The sequence below is a fragment of the Pelecanus crispus genome, chromosome 7, assembly GCF_030463565.1.
Source record: "Pelecanus crispus isolate bPelCri1 chromosome 7, bPelCri1.pri, whole genome shotgun sequence".
In the NCBI taxonomy this organism is placed as follows: Eukaryota; Metazoa; Chordata; class Aves; order Pelecaniformes; family Pelecanidae; genus Pelecanus; species Pelecanus crispus.
Window position 1 is genome coordinate 24,539,436 of NC_134649.1, and position 26,238 is coordinate 24,565,673.

Sequence of the window (26,238 nt, forward strand, 5' to 3'; positions counted from 1 at the left end):
TGGGGAGGAAAAATGACCGCGTGGGGCATGATGTTGTGGGTATTTGGGGTGGATGCGGGTACTGCAGGGCGCATCCTGGGTGGTGACCCCTTCCTGCCTGCTCCCAGCAGGTGCTTCTGAGTGCTACCCTGCCCGAAAACCAGCCTGAGCAGTTTTGTGCTGGCTCAGTGAGCCGAACTGGCGGCCAGTGCTGATGCCGGCGCCCCCAAAAACACAGTCGTGGGGGGACCATGCCGGGCAGGAGGTCTCACACGACACCCCCCAAAGTGTAAAACACCCCCAAAACTTTGTCCCCAGCCCTTTCCGAATTGACATCGCGGCGGCTCCGACTCCGCAAGGGGAAAAGACTCCGCTCCGGGCTTTGCCCGCCGCTCCGCCGCCCCGGCTCCCGGTCGCGATCCGGTGTCCGCGTTTTCCGGCCGCGGCTGCCGGGCCCTGGCGCCCCCTTTTGTGCGGGCCGCGCCGCGCCGGTTTTTCCTCCCCGCCGGGGACGGCGCTCTCCGTCCTCCCGCTCCGGAATCCACCTTCCGGGTTTTGCGTCGCGCCCGCGCCACCCAGCTCCAGCTGCCGGTCGGGTTCCGGCTCCGGGCTGCCGCGACCCTGCCGAGCCGAGCGGAGCCGAGTGCCCGCCCCGCCCCGCCCCGCCAGGCGGACACCGGCGCGGCCTGCGCGGCGCGGCCCACAGGCGCGGGCGGCATGGCGGCCCCGGCGGCCGGCCCCTAGCTGCCGGGGGAGTGGAGGAGCGGCCAGACGGCCCCATGGAGGAGACTTAGGGCCGCCCGGGACGGGAGCGGAGCCGGGTGAGTGTGGGCCCGACCCGGCCCCGCGGCGCCCCGGCGGTGTGTGGGGGGAGGGAGGGAGGCAGGCGTCGGTTAGGGATCCTCTGCGGCCGTTGGGCCTAGCCCCGGTCCGCCGCCAGTGACCGTTGGGCCCGGGTCCGTCGACCCCCCGCGACCGCTGTGGCCCGGGTTCCCTCCCGGTGGCCGTTGGGGCCTTCCCCCGCGGCTGTTGTTGCGCGCCCCCTCCCCCCGCCGGCTTAGGCCCCCTCCTGCGGCTGGGCGCCGTCGCTGTGGTCCGGGGACGTCCCTCCGTGACGATTGGGACGGGGGTGTGTACCCCTGCCTTTGTGGCCGCTGGGGACGGCTCCCCCCCTCCCGGTGTGGGGACCTGTGGGGGTCGGGTGCCCCCCCCAGGGGTGCGGGGTCACGCCCCTGCGACCGCGGGGGTCACCTCCGCGGCTGTGGCGCGGGGGGGGGGGGGGGGGGGCGGCAGTACACTCCCCCCCCCCCCCCCCCCCGCCGGGCTGTGTGATGGGGGGACTCACCATGTGCGTGGGGTGCGGATCCCCCCAGCTGCGCGGGGGGGTTAGGGGCTCGCCCCCCAGCGTGTTCCACCGCCACAGTGCGTGGGGCAGTGTTACGGAGCCCCCGCGGCTGTGGGGTGGGGGGGATCCCCCGTGTGTGGGGTCACCGCCGGGGCAGGTTTTGGGGTGAGGGTCGGGGCTGGGGGGTGACGATGCATCCGGGCCGAGGGTCTGGGGTGGTGGCAGGATGTGGGGATGCGGTTCCTGAGGGGGCAGCTGTGTCCCTGGGGAGGGGGTGCAGAGACCTTCCGTCTCTGTGCAGAGGGGATGTGGGGAACGTGGGGACCGGAGGGGCCCCGGGATAGCTGGCTCCCCTGGGATGCTGCACCCCAGCCCTTTTGGGGTGCTGGGGGGGGGCGGCCCTTCATGGGGGGGTTCCTAAATCACGGAAGATTATATTTTCCCAAAGGCATTTAGCGAGCATGAGTTGCCTGTGTGTGTTTGGGGGAGGGTGGTGGTGCAAACACTGAGAGCACAGCTCCTCTGGTCAGGGGCCTGGCTCCAGCCCTCCTCAGCTGCACTTTGGAGAGGGCCCATGGGGCCCCTGCCTGATGGTGACCTGGTGCTGCAGGACGAGTGGCTGTCCTTCAAGCCCCCATGCTGCCGTTTCAGAGCCTCGCTTGTGAGGGCCAGCGTGTGGGGCAGATCCCGGAGGGTGTCACTGCGAGTGACAACGTGGCTGTGCTGGCGGTGAGGCATCCCATAAAGGCTATGGGTTTCTGCGGGTAGAATGGAGGGGCGAGGACGACTGCTCCTTCCATGAAGCTTTCTCCTGCCCATTGCATACATGGGGAAGGTCACAGGTTCAGGTCTGGTCTGTGAGACTTGGCTCCCCTCCATCTCCCAGCAGCCCTTTTTTTTTTTTTTTTTTACCTTTCCTTTTTCCCCCCTTCTGGGAAGGCCCTTTCCCTTGCAGGAGGTGTTAGACACACATTTTTTGTGGCACACACCGAAGAGCTCACAGGCCCTTTTTTCCCCCTCCAGAAGAATTAAGGATGCCAGCATCGGGGCTGGCTTTTGGGCTCTGGCGTGTGCAGGGGCGGCACGGGTGCTCGCAGCCATCCTTGCATGGACATCCTCAGGAAAACCTGTTTCCACGCTTTGTGCGATGACTGGCATCGGATTATGCTGCACATTTCTAGCTCTTTGTTGGCGGTACATGGCCGCACACGCACAGCGCCTGAAAAATCCAGTCAACTTTTATTATATTGATTAGCTCTTGACCAGAAATAATTTATAATTTTGAAGCCGTTTCGCCCTCGAAACAAAAATCTTTGCCCTTTTATGCCCTCGTTCGTTCAGCAGTGTTTTCTCCTCTCCCTGTGGAGTAGAGCTCGGTGAAGAAGGGAGACGTGCGCAGCACTAGGAGCACGGCCGTCTTGGTGGTGCAAAAGGACAAAGATTTAATGTTTCACCTAAACTGGCCTTGTGTTCAGGACAAGGGCTCTGAGCCAGTTAGAGCTACCAGAGGAAATTAATTATCAAGCAAGTTGTAATGATCTGTAATTGAGTATGGCCAGGACACATGTGGGGTTTTGGTTTTTTTGGGTTTGTTTTGCTTTTTTAAATTTTTCCAAGCCGGGTGCTTGGACTTGGTTTCCAGTGGAGGGTCTGTGTGTTTTGTGAGTCGCCATGAGGCCGCTCGTTAGTGAGAGGGGCTGGTACAAGTGCAGATATGCACGTAAGTGTCTCTTAATACATGTGTTATCCTATTGCAGCATCCTCTGCGCATTCCAAAAACAGTGTTATTTTTGGGGGGGGATAAGCTGCTGCAAATGAGGGATGTTTGTCTGTCTGTAGCCCCATGCCACAGGCTGGGTGGCAACTGCAGATAATCTCTCTCCCTCTCTGCAGTTGCAAGGTTGCAAAGTCCCCTCACGCTCAATGCACCTGACTTGTTGGACGTCAGCAGGCATGGCATCTGCTTCTGCTGCCTCTGAAGCTTTTCCCTTTAAATCATTAGCCTAGCTGAAAATGTGCCTTTTTTGGGAAGAAAGGGCTTGCAAAGTCTAAAGGCGGTTGAGGGGTTCTCACGCTGTGTTGAAGCTTCCTAACAGCTCGTGTATCTTTATTATGTATGAACAAGAGGAAGGGCCAGAGTTCACTCCATCTGGTTTATTCTTTTTGAGAACCGGACTGCATTGAATTGAAATTTACCTCCAGATTATATTTACAGTATCTTTTTAATTTTAGTTGCATAAATTAAAGAAAATGAGAAGCTGCCTTGTCTTTCTAGCACTTCCATGTGGGTGTTCCTACCAAAACAAAGTCGATGTTCGTGAGTCGTGTCCACAGCATGACAGAGGATGGAGACCCATGGCTGGGATTGTGCTCTGAGGGCTCAGCTGCAATAGAAAGGCAGTTGGGGACCAGAGTTGTGTGTTGTGCCTGACACTGTGATTTACTTGGTATTTCCTGGGTGTACGCTGCCTAAAAATGGATCTTTCTCTGCTTGCTTGCAGAGGGAAGGGGAAGAGCTGGGCTGTATCATGTCACTCTCAACGTTGGACAGGCTGGCAGTGGGGATGCACATTGATGCTGTCCTGTTGCGCCCCACGTGGCAGGGTTCTGATTCGGATTAGGGCCTCTGGGTGCTGATGCAATACTAGTCCAAGATATAATGCAATAAGCCTCTTTGTCCCCTTTATCCGGAGTATTATGTAAATAAGATGGTATTTATGGTCCCAGGTATGTTTTTTCAGGGATGTGTGACAGCGTGCATGGGCACCTATGCCCTTTAGTGTTGACACTGCTGCTTCTGGCTGACTTCCCTGGCTGGAGGCAGGGACCTGCCAGGGGCAGGCAGCAAGTGGGCAGATGCTTGCAGGGAGCACGTCACGTGCTGGCTTTGTACCGACAGGAGGTGAGGCCACAGGTGACCTTGCCAGGGCTGGTGACAGTTTAACCATGCTTGGTTGCTTGTACACAGTGAATGCAGTGAGTGGATCGGCTTTGGGTAGTCTGCAGGAGATGGGGTGGTTTCCCACCGAGTTCAAGGTGAGGTCCGTGTTTATCTTTGCAGGCTTGCTGCAGAATATGGACCAAAGTTTCCCCAGCCTTGGGGTTGTGAGAGTCGTGGATCTGTTCCCAAACCTGCCCCATATTTCCTTGTAGCTGATGGTGGTTTGTGGAGAGATTTTCTGAGAAGTGCCAAAGTCCCCAAAGCACCTGGAGATGGCCTGGGCTGTCTACAGTTTTCCTGTTACACCTCTTCTGATGCTTCATGGGCACGGGTCAAGTGTGTGTGGGCTCTCTGTGTGTGAGGACAGCTGGTCCCTTCCCCATGGAGCTTGCCTGCTTCTTCAGGAAAGTCATAATTTGGATGCTTGTGCTGCAGTGGTAGTGGCCAGAGGGAGGATGATGCTGTTGCATGGGGGTGCCTGACTCCAGCAGGGTTTTGGGGATGTAGGGGTATGTTGAGGAGCTCATCTGGGTGTGAAGGGTCTTTTGTAAGATCAAGGGTAGGTAGATGAGCGGGCTCAGAGTATGTGGCTGACCTTGGAGCTCCTCACTGGCTGCATGTAGCTACCAGAGCTTTGGCCGCCCTGGCAGCAGCTGGTCTGCTCTATGTCCCTGTGCTGGATTCACTCAGGTGAGGAGGGGGTGCTGCTTGGTTTCGGGGAAGGGAAGAAGAAAATATCCCACGAGGATGTGGCTTCTTTTGCCATGCAATTGCATCAAAAAATGCACTTTCCTGCTAATGAGGATCGGTGCCTTCTGGTGCAGTGTAGTTTCAGAGGAAAGAGTAAGGTTTTGCTCCAATGGTCCTATAGTAAAGAAAATAGGGGATGGCTTCCAGTCTGGGAAACTTGCTCTGTGGCTCTAGTTGTTTGTTAGGTTTCTTTTTTTGAATCTATATAATTTCTTTAAAAGAAACACCTATTTCACTTCTAGGTTTTGGTGAAAAATCAGTTTTCGAGATGAAACCAAGAGGTTGTTTTGCTTTTGCAGCTCAGTGTCCTTCACGTGCACAAAAATTACTGATGTAGCTGCTTAAGTGTCAACTCAGATGTTGTGTATGTATGTGGGGGTGTGTGTAGAGAGACGGTATAAAAGAATACAAGTGCATTTTTGCGGATGAATAAGGATAATTTCAGGAGAATCTTGATATTTTGTATTTAAACATTAAATGCTCAACTTCTACCATTCATTTCCTTGTTTATGGAGTAAGAAAAAGAAACGAAAAGGAAAGCTAATGTTGTCCCTTTATGCAGCTCCTTACCCAAGCACATTGTGGACACAGGTTTTGCAGCATCCGATTTTCCTTCTGAGCTGTTCCTGGGCCTGCTCGGCCGCTCTTCTGGGGGCTGGAAGGATAATATCTTTGTACAGTGCTACATCACATGTGACATCTCGTCTCTTTGTGTGGCTACACCAATTTATTGATAACAAAGCAAGGCAGTTTGAGAATGATTTTAATAAATTTGCTGAGCCTGTTTGTGGTTTGGATTAAATAGAGCATTTTTGGCTTGAGCGAGTCCAAAGATTTGCCTTGGACTTATCTGGGTGCCTCTCCAACAGGAGAAAGGGTGCCTTCGGAGGAGTCTGCTTTGCAGCTTTTGAAGGAGTGAAAATGAGGTGTGTAATGACTTAGCTAATGCTAACCACCATGAATTCAATTGAAGAGGTAGAGTCTTGCTAATCTCCAGGAGAATTACTGTTTCTTTCCCAAAGATTTAGTAGCTGATGCCATAGTGAAGTTTCTTGTCCTGAAGTTCTCCTGTTTATTTTTTGGGGGTTTCATGTGTAATTTGTATCTTCCCTCTGTACCTATCACCACAAGTAATTAAAAGTGAACTGTGATTACCAGAATAAGCCCAATACACTTTGATGCATGGTTCTCACTTTTTTTATTGTAGTCCTTTACATGCTGGCTAATTCACAATATTCGGCAATTTGCAATGGGTCATTAGCATGAATTAGCAACTTTCTGATGTATATCATAGCTTTACAAATGTGCTTTATTAATCTGTGAAATACACCTATTTATTAACCTGCTGGGGTGGGGGGGAAGGTATTTCTTGGCATGATACTCACCATGCTTGCATTTGTCCTTGTCTGTGTACACCTTCCCTCTTCCTTTACCTTGCAGTCTGGTTGTTTTTTTTCCCCAAAGTGTTCCCAGGCTGATGGCTTGACAGCAAGAGAGATTACAGCTGCACATACGGTCCTCTGCTGCAAATGAAGCCTTAGCTCGTGTAGCCAAGGTGCCCTAATTGGTTATTGAATGAAGGGAATTAAAGGCATTAATAGGTGAAGTGGTTAGGAGCGGTGGAGAGATGTTCGTCCTCTTCTGAAGCCTGGGAAATGGCCAAGGCTGCCTGCACGCTCTTCTAAAAGAAACAATAAAGCCCAGAAGCTTTCCCTTCTCTGGAATCAAGCAAGTGAGCATCTGTCCATCCTCTCCAAATTGCACTGCCGTGTACCCCTCTCCTGTCAAGGTAGGGCTATGGCTGGGAGCTGCTGCTCAACTGAGCATTGCTCAGCTGGGATCACTCTGGCAGTCTTCCTTTGGATGGAGAAGACAGAAATGAGATGTTGACTTCGGCACGGAGCCCTCCCTGCGTCTGCCAATGCAGCCAGCTGTTTCCCTTTCCTGCTGTACCTCCGTGGAGCGTGATCCTCGCTGGAAACCCGTGTGGCTGCAACCATGGGAGCCCCAGCTTGAGACTGGGACCACTGTGGGGGCTGGGGGACAGCAGGGATACCAAGGTTGCCAGGAGTGAGGCAAGGAGCCTTGCTGCCTCCAGAGCCCATAAAGGAAGGGTACAAATGGCTGGTTCAGAGGCACCCGCTCTGCTCCCGCCAACATCCAGGAGCTCGGGCTGCTGCCAAAACTGCGGGTGCCTTTCTGCAACCCTGCTGATGGTGTTGGGCGAGCAGGGGGAAAGGGGCAAGCTCCTTTTTTCTGGCACTTACTCCAGCAGTTATTTATGCCTGTTGGTTGTCTTTGGTCTTTGCCAGCTCTTCTTCCCATCTCTGTGACTGATGCTTTGGCGATCCTTCCTGGTCACATCCATCTTGCTACTTCCTCTTGCTGCCGACTGTCTCGGGCTGCTGGCAATCTTCCAGCCTGTGCAGAGCTTAATCTGAAATCTGTAAGCCTTTCTGGTTATTTTTATGTGCTCTCTACCCCCTTCTAGGTTGTGCATGAGGATAGGCCACCGATTCAGATATCTTTAATGTCTCATAAATCAGTTCGCTTCTGCATTGGGGTTAGCAAGGGTGTAACGAGACCAGTTTTAAATCTGCATGGCTGCTCCACTTTCCCAGTGGAAGCCAGCTCTCTGCTCGAGGGACAATCAACCCCCAGGTCTGTCCCTATGGGAAGCATCATGATGCAGAGCCTGGTGCCAAACAGTTTTGCTCAGATGTCCTGTTTTGAGTGTTTAATGTTATTTTTGGCAACAGGCAGCAGTGGCATGGCTGGCTGGGTTCAACAATAATGGGCTTTGCGGTGATAGGAGAGCACTGGGGCCGTGTCTGGTGCTGTTGGCAGCACCTCCGATGAGCTGTGGTGCACCGGCTTGTCTAGCTTAGACTCATCTGAAGCACTTCCGAGTTAATCCTGGCCAGTTATTGCTCACAGGGTTGCTTTTTGCTTTTGCCATCGTGTAGCTGCCAACAGTCCATGTGTCAGCCTTCAACAGCCAAACCCTACAGTGATGCCTCCCTGCTCCTGCGGCATTGCCTGGGCCTGCCAGGCACCCGCTGAGTGCTGTTTGCCGGTGACACTGTGACACCTGCAGTCACACAGGGTGGCAGATGGGGATTGCGGGGCGAGCGGGGGATGCTGGTTTTGGGTGAAGATGGGGCTGTAATTCTAGTTATTGTTAAACCATCGTGTGTAGGTCTGGGCATGGCAATTGCATGGTGGTGTCTTCCAGTATGCAGACACAATGGTGAGGGGTAAATCCATGTTTGGGATCCCTAATTCAGGATAAATCTGAGAGCTGAGCTTGCAGGAAGGAAGCTGACTCTGTTTCACCCACTGAATGCTTTTTCTCCCATGCATCTGGGTTTTTCAGTTCCTCTTTCCCAGTACAGCTGAATGTTAAAGAGTGCTGGGCAGCAGTTTATGTTTATGGACAGATCTGAGTGCTGGGGTTGCTGAGAAAGCTCTTGGCCATTTTAGCTGTCAGATATTTTTAAGTCTGCAGGGTCATGCTTGCTGGAAGAAGTCTAGCTTGGCGTTTTTGGATGAGCAGGCTATGGCCAGCCAGCATCCAGAGGAAGAGCCAAGCCTGAGCCTTGCTGCTACCTGCTCACCTCCGCACCGGAAGCAAGAGCTTGGGAAGGGGATGTGCCTTGCAGAGTATGGTGCTGTGAGTGTCATAACGAAGCCCTGGCATGGCTCTCGTCTGCCCTAGCTGTGCTTGGTACTCCTCAAGTCCATGCTGCTGCTTTATCCCACCACTGTGATCCTTCCTGCAAACCTGGCTCCTGCCTGGCAGGACGTCCATCAGCTCTCCATGGGAGGGCTGTGCACGTGGGCAAGTCACTGGACTTAAAGGGTGGCTACAAAGAGGACAGAGGCTCTCCACAAGGACCCACATGGAGAAGTCAAGGGGCAACCGATACAAGTTGCACCAGGAGAGGTTTCATCTGAACATAAGAAAGAAATTTTTTACAGTGAGAACAATCATTCACTAGAACAACCTCCTCAGGGACATGGTAGAGTCCACATCACTGGAGGTTTTCAAGGTGTGAATGGACAGAGTGGTAGATAATCTCATCTGGCCTCCCTTTCCCACGAAAGGTTGGACCAGGTGACATTTCGAGGTCCCTTCCAACCTGGGCTGCTCTACAGGTCTATGACTTGAGTTGGGTTGACACATACGTTCTGGCTTCTGTGTAATGATGGTGCTTGTTCAGCTTCCCACCAGAGAAATGACTCTGGCAGTGTGATTCAGTGGAGAGCAAGCAGGATTACAGAGAAGTTGTCATTTGTCTGCTGTCCTTCACGGGAACAAAATAAAGTGACGTTTGGTGCCTTCCTGTGGGTCTGTAGGTATTGATGTGCCTTCTGCTTGAGATGAGGACCTTGAGTGATGTTTCTCTCGCCATTAGTTTCCTTGAAATATGAAGCTCTGGACTTCCTTGTGTGTTGGTGGAGGAAATGCGAGTCACGTTTTATTCAGTACAGAGGTAGGTAGCTTGAAAAAAATGCTGGGGTTGAGAGACATCAAAATCAAGTAATTGTAAATCTGAAGAACTGCAGGCTCTTGAGGCACGAACAAACGAAAAATTGGGACTTTGATGATGCTTCCAAGAGTGGGAAGGCTTAAAAAGGAACTTGTTCCAATTTTCCCTATTTTGCGATATAAAGGAAGGCCTGAAACATGTCCTCCTTTCCGTTTTCCCCCTTTTTGTGTACCTCACATATTGGTGACGTTGCTGCTGGTTGTGTTTGGCTTATTGGGAATTGAGGGAAGCGAGGGGGTCTGCCAAGGGCGGCTTTCCTATCCAGCCGTGTTCAAGAACGTTGGGTTATTCAGCCCTAGATTGAGTTTCTCCTCAACGCCTGTTTGGCATTGAGGTTAAAGAAGTGTCAATAAGAAGCAAATGCTGAGTTTTAGCTACTCTGGTGAGGTGTTTTCTTCAAAGACAGCCAGGTTGACATCTGGCACTATATGCCCTTGTCTCGTATCTACAGTTTTGGTGGACTTCTTTGTGTGCCATAGTCTTGCTGAATGTTGCTGTAAAGGTCGTGTTTTAAGGTCATGAGCGGATGACTGTGGATGTGAGGTTGAATTTTGATCTGAGCTGCATCTTTTGACTGATAATGAATGTGAAGTTGATGCTTGAGTGTGTATTTGGTAGCAGGTGGATGTTGTGACTGATAAATCTACTGAGTTTCGCTCCAGGTAGCATGATTGCCTGGCCACCCCTGTGCCGAAGAGGTCTTTGCTAACCTCTCCCATCTTCCTCCATCTCCAGCCTCTTCCAGTGACCTCGTCCGTCCTGCTTTTGTAATGCCTGGATTCAAGTATTTCAGGCTTTTCTCAAGAATGCCAACAAATGACTCATGACTTGAGTGCTGCCCTGTGTCAGGTTCATCTCCAGTGTCAAGGCTCAGCCTACGGAAACTTGGAGTCCTGGCATAAGTTTCTCGACATCTCTCTGGGTGCTCCAGTTGCAGTGCATGCTGGAAGATGTAGTCTTGGTGGGGTGCACCTCCATATTAAAAAACAGAAGGGTGGCTCCATTTTATTCAAATTGGGCTCAGCCTTCTCCCTCTTGGCAGCTTGCCGGTGCTGTCTCTCTCGGCCCTGAGAGCCACCGAAGTTCTCCCAGAGCCTTGTGCGAGTGAGGAGGCAGGAGCACAGCTTCTCCATTCAAAATCTTGCTTAATTCCACATTGAACAGCTTGTTTTGAAGCCCTGCACTTCGGCATGTTTTGCAACAGCTCAGACTCCTGCCGGGTGAAGGCGATTGAGGGATCCTGCCCCCGTTGGGTGGCAGTTCTGGAGGGTGTCATGGTAAATCTCCTTTGTCTGCTATGGCTTGACTGATGTATGGGGGAGAGCAAACCCTCCTCCCCTGTGTGATTTCTTGAGCTGAAAGCAGCAAGTGAGTGAGGAAGCTCCTTTGTGCGGATTCCGCCGTCTCCTCTTGTGCATGCCAGCTGGCTTGTGTTCAACATTTCTCTTTTTTTTTTTTTTTTTCTCTTCCCTTCCCCATCTCTAGAGAGAGGGGGCGGGGAGAGGGGGGAACATCTTAAAAAGAAATCCGCAGAAAAGACATGGGAGTTACTTAACAAAAATACAACCCAAACAAGCCCAGCTGGGGGATTACAAATGTGGTGGTAGGAGCTGAGCGGGGAGCAAGCACTGCAGCTTGGGAAAGGCAGACATGTTCTCCCCCCCACCCCTGCCCCGAGTTTCTTTCGTCGTAAAAGGAAACAAAAAGGGATCTTGTACAGATGCAGTGTATGAGGAGAGCTGCCGGTTGGCCGCCAGCGGCGGGAGGAAGGGCCTCTGCACTGCGGCCCCTTCTGCCACTGCCTTGGTGGAGTGGGGCTGAGGGCTCGTGGGGAGCCCTTCGGGGTCTCAGCAAGCAGTGAGGGTCAGCATCTCTTCCATGGATGCTCTCCCCTGGCGGCTGGTGCTGTCTTTGCCTCCCCCTGGCAGGGAGCAGAGGGGTCTGTTTGCTCTCTAGCGTCGTTCCCAGCCAGGGCAAGCATCTTGCTGAAACTCTCTGCTCCCTGCCTTGTGCCTCGCCGGAGGAAATGCCATGTCCTGGAGGTTTTGTTTTTTTTTTTTCCCCCCTCCCCGTTGTCTTTGCCGCTCCTTCTTGCGGGCATTCCTGAAAGTTAATCAGGGTGAAAATTGCAGTCGGTCATGTCTGGAAGCCACCAGAGGCTGATCCTGGAGTGCTGCAGGCTGGAGCACATGGGTATGAGACAGTCTCCCGACGTGTGGGCTGGTTGTTGCCAGGAGAAGAGCTTTCTCCTGTGTCTCGCCGCCCCTGGGTGTTCAATCCTTCCCCGCTTTGGTTTCTTGGCCTCTGGTAAATGTAGAGAAAGCTGGGGCGGCACAGGCTCGGCGGGTTTGCTGCCGAGCATCCTGCGCATGTTTTAGCACAAAGAGCCGGGGGCTCGTGCGGTTTCTTCACTCCTTTTTTGAAGGCGAGCTATTCTGTTTGAATAGCTTTCTCTAGGTGTGTTTGCAGCCCCAAAAGTGAACTTTCAGGTTTGTCTCTTGGTTGGCTCCATCCCAGCCTGTAGATGCGGATTGTAGAGGTCTCGGCACCTAATGGAGCTGAATTATTCATGTCTGGTGCTGTGTGTGTGCAGCATTCTCAAGCAGAAAGCTGTCTCCTTGTAGGATCTGCGCTCCAGGACTGCTCTTAAAATGCTTTGTTGGCAGGTCTCCAGGCCAACAAGTGAGCACATGCTTTTCATGTTGCGTGGGGATCAATCCTGCAATGGCAGGAGGTAAGGGGAAGGACACATTTATAGCTGAATCAATCTCCTCGGTCTGTTTTCTGATGCTGTGATTTCTGGTGGCATTACTTCCCCCAGCAGGAAAGCAGGGAGGATCTGGATAGCACCCAGTGCTCCAGCTTGGGCAAATCAGGCTGTGGGAAAGGGACCTCCTTCTCTGCACCATGGGCTGCAGCAGCCAGGGGTTCCTGTCCGCCCGAAATAGCGACGGCGTGGCAGGTTGGGGGTCCCTGGGGTTCTTGTCTGGGAGAGGGACCTCCTCTGCTGCAGAAGTTGAGCCTGCAAGGGTGGCTCTTTGGAGAAGAGAAATGAGGAATCAGGATGGGAATTTTGGGGAGGAGGTGTTTGAGCTGCGGGAAATGCTTTAGAGCCACATGCAATGGATGATGTTCAGGAGATCCCCCCAGATTGTGTACTGGGGTCCTAGCCTTCAGCCCTGGGCTGGAAAGGGCCAATCTCTGCCCTGGGCCCTCTTCTGTGGTGGCACATCTTGAGCTCCCTGCCCGGCTCTCGGCATAACATGCCTTTCCTCTGCTCTTGCAAATCCAGCCTGTTCTCATCTGTCCTGTTTGCAGTTCCCTTCCCTCTGCATTAGCAGAGCTCAGACTCCCTTGATGCCTCCTCTGTAGGGTGAATGTTTTTTCTCTTGTTTTCTAACCCTTTGATTGTTCCTGGCTCTCTAATTGCCAGGGACCCAGTGGACCTCTGGGGTCCTTCTTCCTTTTATTGTGGTAGGAATTGGCAAACGCTGCTGTTTGCGTAGTTTCAGACCAAAGTCCTGCTCATCTGCTCTCCTTATTTCATATATATAAATAATATTTATGTATATGTGTGTGTACATGTATATATGCACACTTAACAGCAAGGCAAGCTACCTGGCGCTAGCTGAGAGCCTGCCAAGCTGGCATTGTGGAGGCGTTGTGTGGAGTGATGCTGTGCCTGTTGCAATACAGCCCTGTGGATTGTCCATCACCTTCCTGTGACTGCGAGGCCAGATCCAGGTGCATCTCTCCCTCTGATCTGAGCTGGCCATGGCCCTTTGTATGCTCCAGTCTAGGGTGGGCAGCTCTTGGAGTTGGAGGCTGAACCTCATCCTCTCCTGGTAGCTCATGTGTGTTGCACCTGTGCAGCAGCACTGTGTCCCCAAGCCCTGTCCAGTGGGTTTGTGGCTGGACGCTGTGCTTCAGCTTTGGTCTGGGAAGGGGCTGTTACCAGCTAAAAATCTGGTTCATCCATCTTCTTATCGGCTTTGCCCATCCAGACAAAGGAATCGCTGCAGGTCTGCGGCACAAAGGGAGCTGGCTGCAGCAACACATGCTGGCCAAGGAGGTCTGTGCCATGCAGAGATAGATGGTCACTGCCGATCGCTGGCCCCATTGGTGATTCAGAGAGGGGCTGCAGGGAGGCACGTTGGTGGGGTTGGGCTGGATGCCCTGGCTTGGGGCTGGGAAGCAGGTGCTGGGGCAGGAGGAGCAGGAAGAGGAGAGGAGGCACGAGAAACACACGGTGCAGCTTTGGGAAGCCGTTAGTGACTCTGGTGCACAAAGTGATCTCTTGATTCAGCACTTTCTCTGCTGCTGAAATGAGAGGTCAGTGCTTTTCATTTCCAGCTTGCATGCTAGCCCCTGGCTCCTGGGGTTAAAAATACCCGTAATGACCTGTCAGAGAGTGGATTATTAGCTGTACAGAGCCGAGGATGCTGTGGGGAGCAGATGGAAAATGGTCTGGCTGCGGCAGCCTGTCTGATGAAAGAATCCCTGGCATTTTTACAGTGTTTGCATCTCTGAAAACGCACCATGAAGCTGCTTTCCAGGCTCTTGCATGCTGGGGTCTGAAGAAGTGTGTGTGTGTGTGTTCCTCCCCCCGCTGCCCTTCTTGTTTCTCTTTAAGTCACCTGTTTTTGAAGTGTTGCTCGTAAGTAGTACCAGGAGCTGGGCAGACCCGGAACTAGGCGGGGAAGGGGAGGATGGTGATGGTGCTGCTGGAGAGGGGCTTCATCCAAATGGGTGGCCAAGGATTTCTTTAGAGATCTGGAGAGTGGTGGCTGGGGCTGAGTAGCTAGCCAGGTGGCTGCTGGGAAGAAGCTGTTTCATGTGTTAATGATGTCTCATCAGTGAAATTGCCACAAGCTAATCTCAGTGAGAAACTCCGAGCTAATCTCAGTGAGCAACTTCAGTGCTTTTTCGGGTTTCATGTGGGTGTCTTTTTTGTTGTTTCCTTCCCCCCCCCCCGCCGCTGCCTCTGGGGACACAGCATCTGAGAGCAGGGAAGGCGAGGGGCTGGGAAGCTGGGAGGAGAAATTCTGGGCTAGCTGAGGGTGCCCACAGTGTGGGCAGGTACAGCCGGTCCCTCTCTTCGCAGTTAAGACCAGATACTTGTGCAACTGTGCCTTGGTTTCCCATTTGGAGCCTGCTACACAGCTCATCATGCTGGAGGTGATGGTGGTTTAATGTCATAAAGCCAGGTGCTGTGTTGTGCTGCCTGGAGGTGCAGGATGGAAATCTGGTGCTTCCTGCTGCCATTCGGCCTTCAGCAACCGCTCTAACGCATCCCAAGTGTCACAGGCACTCTGAAACTTGGGATTTATTTCCCACCAAGGCACTCGACTTCCCTGATGAGTGGCTCTTGTCCCTCGCAGTGAGGCTGGTGGGGAGAGGAGCCCTCCCCCCAGGTGGCATTGGCAGGAGAGGAGTCAATCCTCCCTCCCAGGGGCAGCGCTTGATAATTCAGAGGGAAGTGGTGAGCGGAGAAACGTGTGAGTAATGTCTTGTTGGAGCCGAGAGCCATGACCTGCCAGGGCTAGTATTGATCGAGGGACCGGTGCCAGACGGCTGCCACTGCAGGGATGGCAAAGGAGCAGCTCCCAGCCTTGGGGGTGGTGGCAGGAGGGTGCTGCCTTGTGTTGTGCAATGGGGGATTTGGGAGGTTGGGAGCTTTCACCCTGACCAGGTTGGGGGCTTTCACCCTGACCAGAACTTCTGCTGCCTGCATGTAGGGCTGCCGATGAAGGCAGATCTGCCTGCCTGGGGCTCTTCGTGTGTAACCCTGTTCTCTTTGCTCTCCCTTCCAGCAGCAATGCTGTCATCTGGCAGACCCCGACCGCTGGAAGCCCCCTGAGGAACGTAGGTGACCCCAAGGGCGTGGAGGCAGGGAAGAGCCTTGAACCGTGAGGGGCCGTTAACTCTAAGATGTCCTTGAGCAGTGGAGCTTCCGGAGGGAAAGGAATCGATGCAAACCCGGTTGAGACGTACGACAGCGGGGATGAGTGGGACATTGGCGTAGGGAATCTCATCATTGACCTGGACGCTGATTTGGAGAAGGATCAGCAGAAATTGGAGATGTCGGGCTCCAAAGAGGTGGGGCTCCCGGCACCCAACGCGGTGGCAACCCTACCGGATAATATCAAGTTTGTGAGTCCGGTGCCGGGCCCACAGGGCAAGGAGGGCAAATCCAAGTCGAAAAGGAGCAAGAGTGGCAAGGACAGTGGCAAGCCAACCCCGGGGACCTCCTTGTTCACTCCCAGTGAGGGAGCTGGTGGCAAGAAGGAGGCTCAAGGACGCTCTGGGGATGGCACGAACTCGGGTGGCTTGGTACCCGCCGTCACTCCGAAGGGCTCGGAGAAAACGGCCAAAGCATCTCGCAGCGTGGCTGGCTCCAAGAAGGAAAAGGAGGGTGGCTCATCCAAAAGCAAGAAGGAGAGGAGTGAGGGTGTGGGGGCTGCAGCGGAGAAGGAGCCCAGCGTGCTGCAGCCCCTGGCCCTGGCAGTGAGGGTGGGACAGTATGATGGGGGCCAGGGGACAGAGCCTGCTGCTGCTGAGCAGCTTGGGAGTATAGCTATTGACACGGGAGCTGCACTCAATCCCTTGGGAGTTAAGTCAGAGCTGGAGGATGGGGAAAATGAATGCCGGCAGCTGAAAAAGGTGAAGTCGGAGAAGGTAAGAAAGGTGTTGGGGTGTGGGTGGAGGTGATGTTGCCGCTCGGCTCTGGCGGTCACTCCTGCGCTGGGACATACCACTGTGGGTGATGAGGGAGTGGGAGCTTACAGCAGTGTCTTGTACCGTTGGGGGCCAGCAGTGAGGTATGGCTGGTGCCTCCTGGTTCAGTTGTGAAGATGGTTTGGCTCTGTGATGTGCTGGAGTCTGGACACGGCAATGGGAGGGCACCGGTCAAGCTGTGCCTGGCTTCTGGGAACCATGCACCAGCAAATTGCCTGCAGTCACTGTGCATCAGGGTACCATTCTGCTGTACCCTCGGGGATTTGGTTCTTTAGCGCTGCAGCTGTGCCAGGTGAGTCCAAGCCTCTCTGGCTCCTGTCACGCTGCGTGAGGAGCCTGGGCTGTCAGTGAGGGTGATGTCCTGGTCCTGTGCCCGTTCCAGCTCTCAGCAGGACAGGGCAATGTCTGTTGGCCGCTGTGCTCTGCTTCCCGGTGGCTTCACCTTGCATGTCAAAGCTCCCTGTAGCTCCCAGAGGAATTAATTTGTCTCTGGTTGCATCATTTGCAGAGAAAGAGACCTTAATGTGTTGGTAAATGTGGGATCTGTGTGGGTGCGCAGGCAAGCACAAGGTGCAGGGTTGACAGGAGTTACTGCCTTGTTTCTTGGTCTGCTGTTGGTATGTGGGTTTTGTCCCACTTGTGGTGACAATCAGCCTTGGGCCGACAGGTTGCTGTGGGTGATTTTTTTTTTTTTTTTTTTTTTATGTGTCGCTCCTCTGCTAACATGCAGCAGCGATGCTAAGCCATCAAAGCTGCTCTTCCAGGTCACCAGGGGCATGAAAAGCCCCGACAGTGGCATGCAGCCGATGGGGTGAATGGCCGTCTGTCTGTCCGAGCAGTGTTTGGCTCTGGGTGGCTGTGCAGCTGTTTCTGGATATGGCCACTGGAGTGGCAGTTCAGTTACCTTGTTTCTTAGTAATCACAGTGGCTGATGTGATTTCTGCGGGTGGATGGGGGAAGACTTTGAGTGTGTGGAGTTCTTCGCGCTTGGAGCAGAAGCTCCTCTGCACTAGCTGCATGTGTGGTATCGCCGGTCCGTGCCTGTGAAACCATGCTTTTGCTGTGCATGGGGTGAGCATCGTGAGTGTGGGCGTTCAGGGTGGCTCAGTCCTATTGCTGTCAACGTGTGCTGAGGTGTTGGGAGAGTGGCTGGGAGGGTATTGGGGTGTGTTGCTGTGTTTGCGGCCGGTGGCTCGCCGGGAGGATTTCTGCTTTGGCGTGGGGTTCATGTCGCTGGGCACTGGGAAGGGATGGGTGGGGAGCACTCAGTGGATTTGGGACAGTTGCTGAGACCAGGGAGGTGTTAGGGAGATTTTTTTTTTCCCCCATCTGCAAAAAGATAGAGCACATATGGAGACAGGGGTGGTGGGGATGGTCAGCTATGGGATGGCTCTGGGAGAAGAACTGCGAAGTAGGCCAGTGCTTCCTCCACTTGAGAGAAAGACTCCTGCGGCAGGTGACTGAAGCCTGTAAAATTAAGGAGTGGTGTGGAGACAACGAGTTGTTTCCTTGTCCTTTCTGGCAGCAGAACCGGAGTGAATGAAACCAGGAAGAGGAACAGATGCTCTTTTGCATGATGGACTTGAATGCTGTTGCAAAAAGCATGGATGGTGAAAGCGGTGCTCTGGAGCACTTGGGTGGGTTTGTGGAGGAGGAACCCATTGGGGTGGGGTGTACAGGGCAATGTCTTCTGGCTTGGGAAAAGCTGGAGGAGCGCTGGAGCTTGGGAAGTGGTTTGGGAAATATCTCAACACGCTTGGCTGTTATATTCCTTCATAGCCATCTGCTGCTGGCTGCTGTCAAAGCCAGCATGGGAGCTGGCTGGACCTTTGGTCATACCCTGCATGGCTTTTCCTGTGTTTTTACTATTAAAGATTTCTTTCTTTCACTGATGCAGCTGCAGAAACCCTCTGCAGGTAGAAATGCCAAAGTGAGGTGGGGATTATGAGGACAGGGACCGAACATTATGGACCTTGACAGGGTGGAGGACTGGGCCCATGTGAACCTCATGAAGTTCAGCAAGGCCAAGTGCAAGATCCTGCAGCTGGGTTGGGGCAGTCCCCACTATTAGTACAGGCTGGGGGATGAAAGGATTGAGAGCAACCCTGTGGAGGAGGACCTGGGCATACTTGTGGGTGACAAATTGGACATGAGCTGGCAATGTGCACTTGCAGCCTGGAAAGCCAGTTGCATCATGGGCTGCATTGCAAGCAGTGTGGCCAGCAGGTCGAGGGAGGTGATTCTTTCCCCTCTACTCCACTCTGGTGAGGCCCCACCTGGGTTATAGGGGAGTTATAAGAATGATGGAGAGAGACTTTTTACCAGGGCCTACAGTGACAGGACAAGGGGTAGTGGTTTTAAACTGAAAGAGGGTAAGTTTGGATTGGACATAAGAGAGAAGTTTTTTATTATCAGAGTGGTGAGACACTGGAACAGGTCATTCAGAGACATTGTAGATGCCCTGTAATTGAATATGTTCAAGGTCGCATTGGACAGCGCTTTGAACAACCTGATCTAGCAAAAGATGTCCCTGCTCATGGCAGGGGGATTGGACTAGGTGATCTCTGAAGGCCCCTTCCAATCCAAACCATTCTATCATATCTGTATAGATACCCTGTGAGGACAGTTCTGCCATTTTACTTTGCGGAGTCAGGTACATCCACATCGATGAAGGCTCAGCCTGGAGGGTTGAGCCCTGTTTTGAGAAGTGATTTAAGGTCTGGATCTGCAGGAAAACATGTTGCGTTTGTGCTCAGGAGGAAACTCTGGCTGTGTTTCGTCAGCCTCTTGGAGGCAGCTAGATGGCTTCTTTTGGGTCGGGAAAGCTGTCGGTGAGGAGAAGAAAGGTGTCTGCATGGCAAGGGGTGAGAAAGCAGCTTCATTTCTCAAGGAAGAGCCTGAGGATGGGCTGATGGCTGGGGCAGGGTGGAGGATGGAGGGGATGAGGTGGAGGTGAGCAGTGGTGTTGGGCTCTTGCTGTCTCCTGAAAGCTGCAGAGATGCCCCAAAACTGGCATGTGGAGTCTGAAGGACAAGTGAAGAGCAGAGGTACGTGTGCTGACTGTGGGAGGGCAGCTCCTCCAGGGAGCACGTTTGGGGGCATGAAGGCGATGGGCTCTTGCAGGCCTGGGGACAGACCTTGCCTGGAAAGAGAGAAACTTGTTCAGACTGAAACAGGAACGCCACAATGTGACTCAGCCCAACCTTTGGTCTCTGGCAGCTTGTCCTCTGCTTAACCCTGCACTGCTCCCGCTTCCGTTTTGGGCAGGGAGGCTGGTCTCCATCTGTGGATGAAGAAAGAGACACCATCTCTCCCTCTACCAGCTTCAGCCCAGGGTAGATGACCTCCTTGTACATACATACATGCTAGCCAGTCAGCCTCCAGCCAGGAGGTTTTGTTGTTTTTCCTTGGCTGGATTAAAGAGCACTTTAGTACTGAGTTTTTTTCCTTGACAAAGTGCTTTGGTGCCACAGTCAGCTCAACGTTTGCCCCTCCTGCTTTTGTGCTCTTTAAATATCTCGCTGTAGGGTTTTGCAGCTCTCCAGTCCCTGCTGGGTGTAGGAAACTGCTTTGCTTTGGGTTTTTTCAGACGCCCTTTCATGTCAGCAGGTGCTCGAGCTGGCAGTGTCCATGGGTGAGATCACCCGTGCTCCCATGTCTGGTGTCACAGCGACAGAGCCTGTGGACATGGCCCATGGTGTCGATGGGAGATGTTTTGCTGGTGTGGCCCCATGGCTCCTGTGGTTGCTGCTTCCCAGGGTGAAGCCTTGGGAACCAAATATCCCAAACGCCCTTTTCCTACGTGTGTATCTTGGTTGTATCCAGCCTCCTGCTGCAGCATGTGCTGGCTTGTTACATACCCTCCTTGAACCTGATGCCATCAGTGTGTCAGGACACAAGTGATAACTTTGCCAAGGATGGGGCTGATCATGATGAAACCCATTGGCCGGAACCCATGGCCCACCCCAGAGCCCCTGGAAGGTCTGAGCACCTAGTGTAGGTTTGCTTTGGGCTGTGGTTCGGTGTCTGGGCAGCTCCTTGCACCAGCCTGGGCTGCTGAAGTCCCAAAAGATATCTGGGGGGGGCAGGAGTGGGAGCTTAATAATTCTTGCAGCAGTGAGAGAAATGAGACTGCACTGATGCACCAGTGTCCAGAACGCATTGACCAGCAACCGGGTCTGTCCCTTACTCAGTGGATGGCAAGCCATGGATCACTGGGGATGGCTGGAACTGAGCTGGAGTTTGGTCTGGTGGGGCACTGGTGTTTGGGAGGGAACAGTTGCTCTCGGCAAGCAGCCATGCTCAGCAAAATGGCCGTGCATGGAGGAGCAGTGCCAGCCTGGCTTGGGAAGCCTGTTTTTGCTGCCTGCCCTGCTGGCTGCTTTCATGTGCCTGAGCTGGCACCAGGGGTCCATTCACCAGGGTGGCGGGCGCTTGTTTGCTAGGTCTCCACCCTGGCTCGCTGCCTGCACCATTGCCCCTGGCACCCTGCTCCTCAACACGCTGGGGCGGCTCGGCCCAGCCAGGGGATGTTAAGCATTAAACAAAAGAGCCTCCCAGCTCTTGGCTGCCGCTTCGGCTTTGTTTTGATTGAGAGGTTGTTCAGCGGGAAGAGGGCGTGTGTGGGGTTTTTTTGTTTTGGTTTTTTTTTTTTTTTTTTCTCCTCCTGATGAGGGTCCAGATGTGATGCTGCTGCAAACAAGGGAAAGGCAAACAGAAGCTGCTGGAGACTGTGCTCTTCTGAAAAGCCTCTCTGGGTCACGTGTGCTGTGGTTTCAGGCAGCAAGGAGAGTGTGTGTCCCTCTGCGGGAGACGGGGTAGAAGCCACCGGAGCATGTTTTTGCCCTGAATTTTTGCCCCCAAACGCAGCATGGTTATGCACTGTGCATGCTCCAAGCAGAGATCCCCTGCTATGAGTGGCCTGATGGTGAGGGGATGTTGTAAGGTGGGGGACACCACAGTGGATGGGCCCCAAAGCTGATGTGAAAATATATTTCTGGTTCTGTGGGAGGACAGCGTGGCATTGGAGGTGGTGCTCGAGAGGTAGCTGGGAGGTCAGACAGTGGTGGAGGAAGTGGGGTGGCTACGCCGTGCTGGTGGCAGCTGCCAGAAAAGAAGTACTCCCCAAAAATACATCCCTGGGCTCTCCCTGCTGCCACTGTCTTCTCTGGCAGTTTGCAGTGTGGCTTTGGTGTCATCTGTGCAGACCTTCTTCACCTAAACCCGTAGAGGCAGACCTGCATGGTGTCTTCAGTGCTGTTTCTACAGTCATGACCATCCCAGCGTGCTGTGGGGCAATGGCGCAGGCAGTGAGCCAGGGTGGAGAGCCGGCAAGCAAGCATTCGCCACCCTGGCGAATGGACCGTGGGGTCAGCTTGGCATTAATTCCTTAATTGGAGTCAAAACATGGTTGCCCTTTTTTTTTTTTCCATTGCCTTTTTTTTTTTTTTTTCCATTGTTGGTGGGACAGATGAAGTTGGTGGTGGATGGAGGGGTGAGGGTTGGCGTGAAGAGGTGCTCAGATGACTCCAGCTTGAAGAGGTGAGATTTGCCCAGAAGGCAGTAGCTCTGCTAGGTCCAAGCCCAACAGGAGATGACTGTAGACTCTCTTAGGGACATTTCTGTACATTGGATATTGCATTTGCTTCATGTTTTATATCTCAGAGAGAGATGCTCTGTGTAGAGCCCAGAGACTGCTGTGGGTTTGGCCCCAACCTGATTGTGGAGGCAGCTCCTTGAACGTGGCTGTGGAGATGTGGCTGTTCATCATAGAATGCTTTGGGTTGGAAGGGACCTTTAGAAGTCATCTAGCCCAACCCCCCTGCAGTGTACAGGGACATCTTTAACTAGATCAGGTTGCTTAGAGCCCCGTCCAACCTGACCTTGAATGTTTCTAGGCATGGGGCCTCCACTACCTCTCTGGGAAACCTGTTCCAGTGCTTCACCAACCTCCTTGTAAAAAATTTCTGCCTTATATCCAGTCTAAATCTACCCTCCTTTAGTTTAAAACCATTATTCCTTGTCCTGTCACAACAGGCCTTGCTAAAAAGATTGTCCCCATCCTTCCTATAGGCCCCCTTTCAGTACTGAAAGGCCGCAATAAAGTCTCCCCGTAGCCTTCTCTTCTCCAGGCTGAACAACCCCAACTCTCTCAGCCTGTCCTCGTAGGAGAGGTGCTCCAGCCCTCGGATCATTTTTGTGGCCCTCTTCTGGACCTGCTCCAACAGTTCCATGTCCTTCTTGTGCTGAGGGCTCCAGAGCTGGATGCAGTGCTCCAGGTGAGGTCTCATCAGAGCAGAGTAATCCTGTGCTACCGCTTTGCATTGTCCTGCTGGTGGGTATAAACGTCTCCAGCTCTGCTGTGGTGTCTTCTGTTGCAGTATCCCAGCCATCGCTAGCTTCTTTCTGTCCCTTAGTGCTTGTCCTCTTCTCCTTCACTAGCTGACGGTGGCACCAGTAAGGCAGTCCAGCAGATTCACGTTGCTCAGAGCTTCCAGCTCTGCTCTCTGTGCATACTTTTAGGACTCGATCTCACCCTCCGCTGGTGGCTTTTTGCATCTTTCTCCCCTACAAAATGGTTCAAATGTGGTTTGACCACTGAGCTCCCCGAGGAATGGCATGGGATCAGGGAGCCACTGTGCCGAGGGCTTAAGCCGTCTGTGTGCTGAGCACCTTCTGTGCTCACAAAAACACCCCAACACAGCAAAACAGCTTTTCTCACCCTAAATGTCAAAACATTTGATGGGAGGCTTTGACAAAACCCGAGCTGCTCTGACCTGAGATCCCCATTGAGGTGAGGATGATGAGTGCTCCTTTGCATTTGAGATGGTGGTTTAGGAAGCTGAGTTGCTTGATGTGGGGCAAAGCCAGGATGGGGCATTGCAGGCTGTTCCCAGCCTTGTGCTTTGAAGACATGCTTGTGATTTTGACCCAGATGTGATGGGTAGTGCCCAGCGTGGGTTTGCTTCTCTTGGGTCCAGAGTTTGGGAGGAAAACCTTCCAGTGGAGGTATTTCAGTGAAACTGCCCTTTACAGTCCCCTCCAAAGCTTGCTCCATCCATCCCTTCAGAGCTGGCATTAATCCTGTAATTCCTTTTCCCCTGGTATTTTTAGGGCACACAGGGAGCTGAATGCTTGCAGTAGGGACCCACTTCTACTGAAAACCCCAGGCAGAAGCTGTTTTCCTGCCATCTCAGCGCTGCTTCCCACCCTTCACTCCGCAGGGTTTGGCTCTTTTGGGGGAATGGCAGCTGGAGCAGCATTGGCAGCTCAAGGAAGTGGCAGGGGGGTGCAGGCAGCTGCCAGCTCTTGCGGGCTCCTCTTGCCATGGTTTCTTTTCTCCAGCCATGCTGGAATCGGCTGCTTCCAGAGCTGCTGACAGGGCTGCGTTGGGAGGCCTTGGGAATTACACCGCTCATTTCCTTATCGTCCCTGGACCTGCTGCCCAGAGCCTTCTGCTGCAGGAACAAGGCAAGAAGGGGGCATGCAGCCAACATGTGTCAAGAGCTACAAAGGAGGAAATTGGCCTTGTTCACTTAAAACCATGGGGTTAGTCTTTGAGTTTTGGCTCCTGCTAAGAGGTTATTTATGTGTGGGCTTTTTATTTTTTTTTTAATAACCGCTAGATGTAGCGGGCTGGGAGTTTTAGCTGATCCCACCTCTGAAGGTTTTATAAAGGAAAAATTGCATCTCTCCTCATTTGCTTTCCTGGCTGGCAGTGTTATGAAGGACTAATTAAGGGGTAAGTTAGTTCTGATGCCCGACCCATTGGTGTTGCCATATCCTGTTTAGTAGGTCATTATGCTGAAATGCAGCCCCGTCTCTGCCAGAGTGGGAAGCAGAACCTGCAGCTCCCCATCAAGGACACGGCAGTAGGAAATAGAGCCATGCTGGGAAAGTGGAGAAAACATCTCCCCATTCCCAAAGCATGAGAGCAGAATGACAATGTGCTAACAAAGAGGCTGACAGAGGGGGGGATGGCTCCTTCTCGACGGGGTCCATGCACTGCTTCCTTGGCACAAGTGAGCTGCAAATCCGCTCCCCCGATGCTTTGATTAGAGATTTTGATGGAAAGGCCAGTGGGTGATTGATCCTGCTGACTCATGGTCCTGATTTCTCCTCTGATGGAGATGGTAACTGCTTGAGATGGGTCAGACTTTGAGGCTAACCAGCTTAGGAAAACTCTGTCGTGTTTGTTGCTTTGCTTCCAGGCTGGTAGTGGCTGCTTATTAGCCTAATGACCCTGGTTACCCAGCACCATTTATCTGCCTGAGTGAGATTTCTTTAAAGGAAGATTTGCACATCTCAAGTGCTGTGTGACCCCGAAGGCTTCAAAACCTGGCGAGCTGCTCCCGTGGCTGTGCTGGGGAGCTGATGCAGGGGGAGTGTGCCAGGAATAACCCACTAATGAGCAAAGCTGCTCCTCCACCCGGCAGCTGAGGAGGCTGCTGGAAAGGGCTGCGGAGCAAAGCGCTGCCTGCTTTTCCCTTCCTCTGCTTTTAAAGGCTGTCTTGTTGGGGATTCACTGCCTTTTCCCAGTTTCCTGCAAGCACGATGTCTTCTGTGTGTCTTCTGTGCCACTGCTTTCCTGATAATTTTTGTGCACACCTGGCGCTGCATTGCTCTGCTGTTGCTTTTGAGGATGCTTCAAGCTGGAGCTGTGAAATCCATCTCACCTGTGAGTCCTTGTGTGCAGGCAGCCTCAAAGATGTGCTGGGTGAGACAGCACCTAAATATTCAGAGCTGATGGCAGGCAGCACCCCCATGCAGGAGAAAAGGCAGCTGGCAGTTGCAGTGGACTTTATGGGGTGACTTCTTGGACATGCCCACCTCATGGTGATCAGTGCCTAGAGCTGGAGACCTTGCTGGGCTGCAAGGGGAAAGCCACCCCAGGTGTTGTAGGTTTTGAGCCAGCAGCTGGACTTGCAGAGCTGGGGAGGCACAGCCCAAGGCTGGAAAGAAGTTGCCGGGCTCCAAAATGATTTAAAGCTACCAGCAGCCTGATGATATGTTGTGTTTGGTGACAACATCTGCTTGAGATATTCCTGTCCCTGTTACTCATTCCTGCCCACAGACCAGATCAGGGAACTGATCTGATGTAAATAAATGTGCTTGGGGTTTTCTAGGGTGAGCTCAGGTTGTAGGCTGGCATGGGGGGGAATGCTGCACCACTGAGATGGACAGGATTGTGGGCAGCAGTGATGCTGCCTGGGACTGGAGATAGGAGCTTTGCCGGGGCAATGATGTGGTGTAAGGGGGCAGGGGCTCTGCCTGGCCACCGGCCTCTCACAGGGCTCGTTGTGACTTTGGCCAGCACTGCTCAACCCAGGAGGGTATGTGGTGCCTGTGCTGTCCACCTCTCCTCCCTTGCCACCGTCTTGCTGAATGGTGCCGGCTCCATCCCAGCGTGCTGCGGACAGGATAAATCCCTTTGCAGGAAGACATTAACCACAAAGCTTTTATATGGTATGGTAATGGTGTGTTCTCATACCTGCTGGTGTTTCCCCTGTGCTTGACACTGATATTGGTTTAAAACTCAGTAAATGTCTAGATTTATTTTAAAATATTGCCTGGCCCTTGTTCACTTGGGGTCTATTGAAGTGTGCCAGGATGAATAATGTGGAGAGCAAGCTGCTTTGCAGGCGTAAGCTTTAATTCTGGTCACAACATGGAGGTTGCCATGTTTTACATCCTGTCAAGAGGGTGGGATGTGATACAACTCAAAAGCACTTTCTGTCTCGTGCTGAGAGAATAGAGGAGCCATTGGGGCTTTTGGCTGCCCTTCCTTGATGCAAATGCTGGAGCCTCTGTGCCTCAGTTTTCCCCATCCTCTGCACAGATCAGATGGTCCCCTGTTAGGCATGAGCATGGACTTTGGGGAGAGCACCCAAGGTGCTCTGGGTGGAGAAGGCACCATTACAGCTACAAATCCT

The 26,238-nt window shown here is 53.2% G+C and overlaps 1 protein-coding gene across 3 annotated transcripts in view; it reads left to right on the plus strand.

Annotated features, from left to right (window-relative positions):
- Window positions 1-764: 764 nt before the first annotated feature.
- Window positions 765-26,238, plus strand: part of ZNF609 (zinc finger protein 609) — a 73,021-nt gene continuing 47,547 nt past the window's right edge. The window contains exons 1-2 of one of the 3 annotated variants that reach the window (XM_075714269.1): window positions 765-800; window positions 15,382-16,246. In XM_075714269.1, coding sequence (XP_075570384.1) covers window positions 15,500-16,246 — 747 coding nt within the window. In that variant the 5' untranslated portion in view covers window positions 765-800; window positions 15,382-15,499. Of the gene's footprint in view, window positions 801-14,210; window positions 14,226-15,381; window positions 16,247-26,238 lie in introns of those variants that run through there. The other 2 variants (XM_075714271.1, XM_075714270.1) reach the window with 2 other exon arrangements.